At 30.8% G+C, this 8,546-nt stretch overlaps 1 protein-coding gene across 1 annotated transcript; it reads left to right on the top strand.

The window, feature by feature from the left end:
• Positions 1-4,922: 4,922 nt before the first annotated feature.
• LOC122053588 (transcription repressor MYB6-like) lies at positions 4,923-6,059 on the top strand. Its single transcript, XM_042615605.1, has 3 exons — positions 4,923-5,129; positions 5,237-5,366; positions 5,471-6,059. The coding sequence occupies exons 1-3, from the start codon at positions 4,928-4,930 to the stop codon at positions 6,036-6,038; spliced, it is 900 nt and encodes a 299-aa protein (XP_042471539.1). The 5' UTR covers positions 4,923-4,927; the 3' UTR covers positions 6,039-6,059.
• The last annotated feature ends 2,487 nt before the right edge of the window (positions 6,060-8,546 follow it).

Below are 8,546 nucleotides of genomic sequence, written 5' to 3' on the forward strand. Positions count from 1 at the left end.
TAATAGTACTTTACTTTAATATTTTATATCTATTGTGCTAACTTGGTATTACAAGAAAGTCTTAGCTGATCAGATTGATTAGAGACTAAGACGATCCAAGGAAGTCCAAACAAGTCTGGAGGACCAGATATTTGACAAATAAGGTCAGGTAAATAACTAGATAAGAGAAATCTAGTGAGGATGAGCCCTATGGGGACTGTAAGTGCTGATCCAACTTAAATTTATGTTGGAAATCTAAGTTAAGACTAATATTAGATCTTGGTAGTGTTAAACAATATCTAATTCATAAGTTTATTATTTATGATAATTTTATTTTATAGGTATTTTCTTTTAGTCCTGACTAACATGTTGTACAAGAGTTTAGAGAAAAATTGAAGTTCGGACGAATAGTGGTAAAGGCGCTTTAGCTAATTAGAAGCGCCTTGAGTAAGGGACTGGAGGCACCTTGGATAGCTAGAGACATTCCAGAGCGAATGAGTTGCAAGGATAAAAGTTCAGTGCTAGAGGAGCTTGTTACTAGAGGCGCCTCGGGTTGAAGCGTTGGAGGCACCCTCAGATGATTGGAGGTGCCTCCAAGAGAATAAATGTCAAACTCTAGGGATCATATCCGAGTTCATGGAGGTGCCCTAGGTCATAGAGGTGCCTCCAATGTAGTATAAAAGAGGGGTTTGGCTAGATCTTTCTATATCAATTTTCCACAAGCTTTCAAGTCCTTGTTGCTATACTATTTTCGTGCTACTGATATACTGCTACTCTACTATGCACAGCTATTGTAGTCAAAACGAAATCAAAATGACACTGACCTAAAGCTTTGGAGCTTCAACTAACATAAGTGTTGATAACATTTTTTTTTAAAAAAAAATATTTACTATTTTTTTTTGCATAAGATACACTTTCTTTATTTTTAACCAAGGTTTGATTTTTTTTTTTTTTTTGATTGCCTATTGGATATATCCCAAAGGGATGTAGATCTTAAAGTAGAAATCATTAAAGACTTCAAACCAAATAAAAACAAACACATATTTATTTTTCATTGGGTTTTTCTTACTTATTTTTTCTACTGCATATTTAATTTTCTAACAATTTTTTCAAACTGAAAAGAAAAAATTTAAATGAGATTCCACCTCTCGTCTCTCTTCGTGTGTGTATATATTTTGCCCTAACTAAAGGTGGAGTAAAATAAGGGTCCACTGGTGTAACTACTTGAAGTTGGACAAAGCATAATTTAAGTTCTTCATAAATTGGTGGAAGAAGGTGGTTTATTAATTTACTGACTTTGCTATATTACCTTCCCCTCTTAAATAGATAGGAAAGTTATATAAGGAAAGCACACAACACAAAAATATTAACCTAACTATTTGCTAATCTCTAATTATACACACATGAAACTATGAAACTTATGGCTAATTATTATTTTTATTAAGAGAGATAAGTCTAATGAAACTTATTAAGTTAGATAAACATCTAGAGAATTATTAAGTGTTCAATTATTCAACAAATGACTTCATATTTTTTCTAAGAATACCTTCTTGAATATAGTTTTTATATATCATAAAAAAAATGTCCCAGGAGTTATGATACCACGGTAAGATATCTAAATTATTACTCAGGTATACATAGTTCGAACCCCAATTATAGTATATTTATAAGAATTTTTCCTCTAAATAAAGGACGCAATCAAAAGATGCACTACAAAAAAAATAAACTTTTAGAAACGATTTTTAGACACCTATAGCAATGATTTTCACCCTATGCTGAGTTTCTAGATTGGTCATCGCGTGCGCTTTAAGTTTAATTCTTCGTAAATTGGTGGAAGAAGGTGGTTATTAACTTACTGACTTTGTTATATTACCCTTCCCCTCTTAAGTAGATAGGAAAGTTATATAAGGAAAGCACACAACACAAAAATATTAACCTAACTATTTGCTAATGTCTTATTATACACACACGTGAAACTTATGGCTAATTATTATTTTTATTAAGAGAGATAAGTCTAATGAAACTTATTAAGTTAGATAAACATCTAGGGAACTATTAAGTGTTCATTTATTCAACAAATAGCTTCATATTATTTCTAAAAATATCTTCTTGAATATAATTTTTATATATCATAAAAAAAATATCCCCGGGGCTATGATGTCACGGTAGGATATCTAAGTTATCACTCAGATATACATAGTTCAAACCCCAATTATGACATATTTGTAGAAATTTTTCCTTCAAATAAGAGGCGCAATCAAAAGATGGACTCCAAAAAAACAAACTTAGAAGCAATTTTTAGACACCTATAGTAATAATTTTCACCTTATACTCAGTTTTTAATTAAGTTGACCATCATGTGCGCTTTAAGTTTAATTCTTCATAAATTGGTGGAAGAAGGTGGTTATTAACTTATTGACTTTGCTATATTACCCTTCCCCTCTTAAGTAGATAGGAAAGTTATACAAGGAAAGCACACAACGCAAAAAATATTAACCTAACTATTTGCTAATCTCTTATTATAAACACACGTGAAACTTATTAAGTTAGATAAACATCAAGAGAATTATTAAGTGTTCAATTATTCAACAAATGATTTCATATTTTTTCTAAGAATATTTTTTTCTTGGTGATCGGTGGAAAATTTTTATGAAACTAGTCGGTCACTTCAGACATAGAATGTTATTATATGAGGTCTTGGGATTGAAACTAGATATGTTTAAGTATTTACCTCCTCTGTATTGACCTAGAGATGGATTAGCGGAGGCTTTGAGGGACGAACGAATAACATTTTGCCCCCTCATATATATCATCAAAAATTAAATTACTAATTTTAAAAATCTAATTTGTTACTATTTTATATATCAATAAAAATATATTATGGTAAATTGTTTATATAATATAGTGAGCATGAGAAAAAAACTATTTCAATAAATATCGAGAATTGGATTTGGTATGGTAGAAATCTATCGTGGTGCCTTAAACAATGTAATAGAAAAAGAAAAAGAAATCAGAAAGGAGATGCTATCCCCTTTAACTATGATATACTTGATATTTATAAATGTGAGAGGGTAGGATAGTTTGGAGATCATGAAAATGTAGATATCATATCATGGGAAAGTGAACAGTATAGTAATATCATCACAGTTAGGAGGATCCGGCCTAATGACTCGATAGCTTGGTAGTTTGGACTAACTCGATAGGTCTATCTAGGTCGGTAGGTCAGACTAACTTGGTATGCCGACAAATCAGTAACTCGGCAAGCTAGCTAGCAGGTTGGACTTGCTCAGATGGTGGGCGCTAATTAATCAATATATCTGTAAGTTAGCAAGTCAGACTGGCTCAATAGGTTGACAAGTTGGCAAGTTGGTATGCTAATAGGTTGACAAGCCTGTAAATTGGCAACTCAGATCAGCTTAGCTAGGCAACCAAATAAGCTCGGCTCAACAACTTAGTTGGACTCATTTGACAGCTCAGTATAACCTAGATAAAGATGACTTAATTAGTAATATGACTGGGCTAACTTAGATAGGATCATGTAGACGTCTCCTAACTTAGACTAGGTTGGATACTCTGGATTTAAAATATCTAAGTATTTTACATTTTTATTGATAATAAAAGGTAAAAAAAATAACATTAAAAAGTTATATTTATCACATTATATCATTAAAGTAAATCAATGAAATGAATCAATTATATCATTACTTTAAAAAATATATATACTCTTTGTTGAAGTTTTTGGGCTAAGTAACTACATTTCAATTTACAATATATTTGAAAACTAAAATTTTATATAAAAAAATTGAATATAAGATTATTAATCATTGTCTAATGCAATATATATTTGACAATAAATGAGAGTTTTTTTTTAATTAATCAGAAATTTTTTTCTTTATATTTTATAAAGTAAATAATTTGTGATATAACTTATTTATTTATTTCTTTGAAATTACTATTATTATTTGATAATCCAAATATAAAATATTTAGCTCTTAAAACTAATTAATTTTGGAGACAATCGATCTATCCTTAGAAAATTTTCATTGTATACTTGCGCCATATATTTGTTGTCCATAATCTTACTATAGGAATTCGAAATATTTTACTGCTGCACCTTACCCTGAAGACATTATTTCCTTAAAATTATTGATTCATAGTTGGTTCAGATGAGATATCACAAGATGGTATAGATTTTGGTGGATCCCTCGTGCATGTGTCCTTCAATTCATCATGGCTAACCTAATTAATCCAATTTCACATTAAATATTTTTTTCAAATAAAAAAATTATATACATAATAAAAAAACACATGGCCCACCAACCAATTATTTTACAACTTTCCTACCTGTCATTGACCACATACATCCAACAACATCAATTTGTACCAAACCAATTCAAACCATATGCATACAAATCTATCAATAATTAAACTAATTAATATGTATATGTTTTAAAATTAATTTCAAAATAATTTATACAAAAATGTAGATAAAATTTAATTTTCTCGTATTCATCTTGATCTTAGGGATTGGTTTTCTATTTTTCAAGTTCTTTTCCATAAGTTAATCCAAGTTATTATTTTAAAATTTTATTTTCCATATTTTAAACAAACAAAATAGATTAATTCATTTGTTTTATTATTTTCTAAATGTGTAGATATGTCGGTGGGGAAGAAGATAGAATAAGTGCATACATATCATAACGACTAAAACTCGGAAAGAATATATTTCTAAGCCTATAAAGATAGTTATAATTAGGGTTTTGTGTGATGCATCCACCTACCTACCATGATAATAAGTTCTTTCCCATTTCAACCATCCCATCTTCTCATACCAACTCGATCCATCCATGAGGATCGAGTCAATAGTACCTAATTATTTAATTTATTAATATATTTTTTAAAAATAAATCTACTCAAATTCCTTTTTTCTCTCCCATATATACACCTCATGTGTCCCATCTCCACAAAGAAAGGATATCAACAAAAACCAAACTCTATCATTCTCTTTCTCACCACCATGGGGAGGTCTCCTTGTTGTGAGAAGGCTCGCACCAACAAAGGAGCATGGACCAAGGAGGAGGATGAACGGCTCATCGCCTACATCAAGGCTCACGGCGAGGGTTGTTGGAGATCCCTCCCTAAGGAGGCTGGTAAGTAATCGATTCATCATAACACCAAATTCATATGTTTCACTTCGATATCTGTGATCAAATGACTGTTCGATTATGGTAAAGTTAAATTTCCTCGTACCTTCTAGGGCTTCTTCGTTGCGGTAAAAGTTGTCGGCTTCGATGGATAAACTACCTACGGCCGGGCCTAAAGCGCGGTAACTTTACCGACGAAGAGGACGAACAGATCATCAAGATGCATAGCTCGTTGGGAAACAAGTATATGTTTTCCAATTCTAATATAATTAATTTTACCTTTTTAAACTAGGAAAGTATAGATCGAAATTAGAATATTTGATCATTAATATAATTTTCATTTTCAGGTGGTCTTTAATCGCTGCACGATTACCTGGAAGGACCGACAACGAGATCAAGAACCACTGGAACACACACATAAAGCGCAAGCTCCTTAGTACTGGAATTGACCCACAAACTCACTGTCAATTGGGCAACCTTCCTCGCGGGCAACTTGTGCCTTCTACCATGGCCAAGATCGATAACGCTCGAATGAAACTACCCATATCGATGGGCCTCGACCTAGCTGAGGACGGGCATAGCACCATTACAAGCACGGAAGAGGAGTCATCTTTTCCTAATCTCAACCTTGACCTCACCCTTGGGCGCGGCCCCGTAAACTCGCAGGTAGAACCCTCAAACTCGTCACAATTCAAGACGACAATAACACCACCGCCGCCGCTACCACCTCCAATGACGTCTACAACAATAATGGCAACAACACATGTTGATACTACAATGTCATCGAGACCGACACACGGTGGAAAATTTTGTCCGTGCTACCAATTCGGATATCGAATCAAAGAGACATGTAATTGCCATGCGATGCTGCTTAGGTACTATGGCTCTTTGGAGCAAGGGCAAGAAATCCAATAATTATATTGAACATTTTCTTTATTTTTCTTAGTTATTGATTAAAAAAATTTATTTTGATGGTGCATTTAATGATCTCAAACCATCTTGTTGAAATATGTGTAATTTTTGCAAACCATCCCTTAGGTTGTAGATAATTCGCTTTTGTGGCCAAACTAAACCTTCTAGTATCAAAAAAAAAAAAGTACTCATTTGTATTAAAGATCTAATTGTAAATAAACTCATCTTGCTTTCTTTTTTTTATGCTTCCCCCCTCTATTTTTGGTTGCAATATAATGTTCTTATTTGCTTATTGGAAAACTACTTCACATGCTCTCAAACAATTATTTCTGCCCATTAGTCGACATAAACTTAATAGAAAATATATTTCTATTTATCAATGATGATAATAATAATAACAATAATGATATTTTAATGTTATGGATGAGACCAAATCATCACAAGTGGCCAAAGCAGGCCAATGATTTATCAATTAATGATTCGAAGGTGGTCCATCCAGTTCAATATCTTATCACCAACTCGATCATACAACACACCTACCATATTATGGCCTTTCCGCTATAATAATAAAAATATTGTTATTATTATTATGTGGTGGAGATAATTAACTTTTGGTGATTAGGAAAATGTTTAAGATAATTAAGTCCACATCATGAGTGAAACAAGATTAATAGGGTCCATTAATTAATTATTGTGTGCATGGAATCTTACTGTTCCATTGTGCTACCTACCACTTCTTCACACATGAACAATTAATTATGTTATGTGACCTGCATGAAAAGATAACCCTCAAATAAAATAACATAAAATAAATAGTTGGTCCGTGTCACCAACCTCTGTCATGTCTTCAATCAAACGTGAAGCCTCTGCAAAATGTTTGCCTTCTTTTTATTTTTTTTACAAATTAATTTAGAACAGTAAAATAAATTATAAGGTAAAAAAATAAATTTTAGAATATATAAATATTTTAGAAATTGACCTTTAAATATATATAAAAATTATATTTTAAATTTATCTAATAGATGAAAAATCTATATACAATTTAATTATGAAGTGGGGAGTCTTAAATGCCAAATTTGAATTTAAAAGATGTATTACTTATTTGGATAATTAAAAAGAGGTATAGTATTTTAGAGTTACTTAAACTTGAATGTATACATTTAAAAATATTTTTTTTCTCAAAATTAGTTTGATAAATAGTTAGGTGGTCCATAATTTTGTTGGGAGAATTGGGAAAAAAAAAAGAGAATCTTTTGCTTGTCAATTATGTTCATGTGACATGAATTATTTGTAGAGTTGTTGCACCAATAAACAAGGGTGAATAAAAAATCGGCCAAATTGAATTAACCGATTGAACCAATCGGAATTAAAAATTTAGTTTGATTATTTTTTTTAAATATTGATTATTTTGATCAAATCAGTTTGGTCTCAATTTTAAAAATTATCTAAATTCGATTAAACTAAATTTGGTTATGCTCAAATATGAATGGATCGTTTAAACGAAAGTTTAGTTATTTTAATTTTTCATCAATTTAAGTTTGGTTATTTTAATTTTTCATCGATTTAATATAGATTTTGTCAGTTTGATTTGTTTTTCAGTTAAGTTTTAAAAAATAATTTGTTTGATCGATTTGATTATTAATCGGTTGCTCGTCCCTACCAACAAGAACCCTTATCGACTTATTATTCATGATGACAATATGAATTTACTTGGTTAAAAAAGAATCATTTGTAATGCCATGAAACTTAGATCATAAAATTATTTTGCAATAAATGAATAAATATTTGAGTGTTCTAAATAAAAAAAACTATTTTTCAATTAATATTTCCTTTAATTTGGTGTTCTCAAATATAGAAAAAATATTTTCCAACAAGATATTAAAATAACAAAAAATTAATCTATTTTTTTTTTGTATAAATAAATAGTTAGGACATTGGATTATTAAAAAGATATATTGATATTTTTATGTCTAGATCATTAAACCTATTAAAATTTGTGCATTGTTACATTTTTAACTTTTTAAAATATACATATATATATATATATATATATATATATATATATATATATATATATATATATATATATATATATATTAATTACTAAAATTAAAAATAAGTACATAAACAATGTGCTGATTTCCGAAAAATATGTACATATACTTTTGAGATTTGATGGATAAGGAAACAATTGCACCTTAATCTTTCTTCATTTATAAACATATTTGTAATTCTAGGGTCTTTTGGATCATTTTTTATGATCTAGGAGATATGTCACTCATATTTATGGTTGGATCATAACCACGATCTGATCATAAATGGTTGATCGATTTCTGGATTTATCATCCTCACCAGGTTATAGTTTTTGTTCGGAGTGGATGATCGAAGGCCGCTCGGAGGACACTCTCGCTCGGCGTCCAATAACCTGGTCACTTATCCACCACCGGAGACCTCCGGACGGTCTTCAGCCGCCCGCTCCGAACAAAAATTATTACCTGGTGAGGACGGTGA

Source organism: Zingiber officinale, chromosome 3A (assembly GCF_018446385.1).
Source record: "Zingiber officinale cultivar Zhangliang chromosome 3A, Zo_v1.1, whole genome shotgun sequence".
Lineage (NCBI taxonomy): Eukaryota > Viridiplantae > Streptophyta > Magnoliopsida > Zingiberales > Zingiberaceae > Zingiber > Zingiber officinale.

What these genes read in the sequence shown, in the direction of transcription:
- LOC122053588 (XM_042615605.1), top strand. Translation starts at nt 4,928, where the DNA reads ATGTGTCCCATCTCCACAAAGAAAGGATATCAACAAAAACCAAACTCT. An exon ending in ATCCCTCCCTAAGGAGGCTG is followed by an intron (nt 5,130 to 5,236) that starts GTAAGTAATCGA and finishes CGTACCTTCTAG; the next exon opens with GGCTTCTTCGTTGCGGTAAA. An exon ending in CATAGCTCGTTGGGAAACAA is followed by an intron (nt 5,367 to 5,470) that starts GTATATGTTTTC and finishes TTTCATTTTCAG; the next exon opens with GTGGTCTTTAATCGCTGCAC.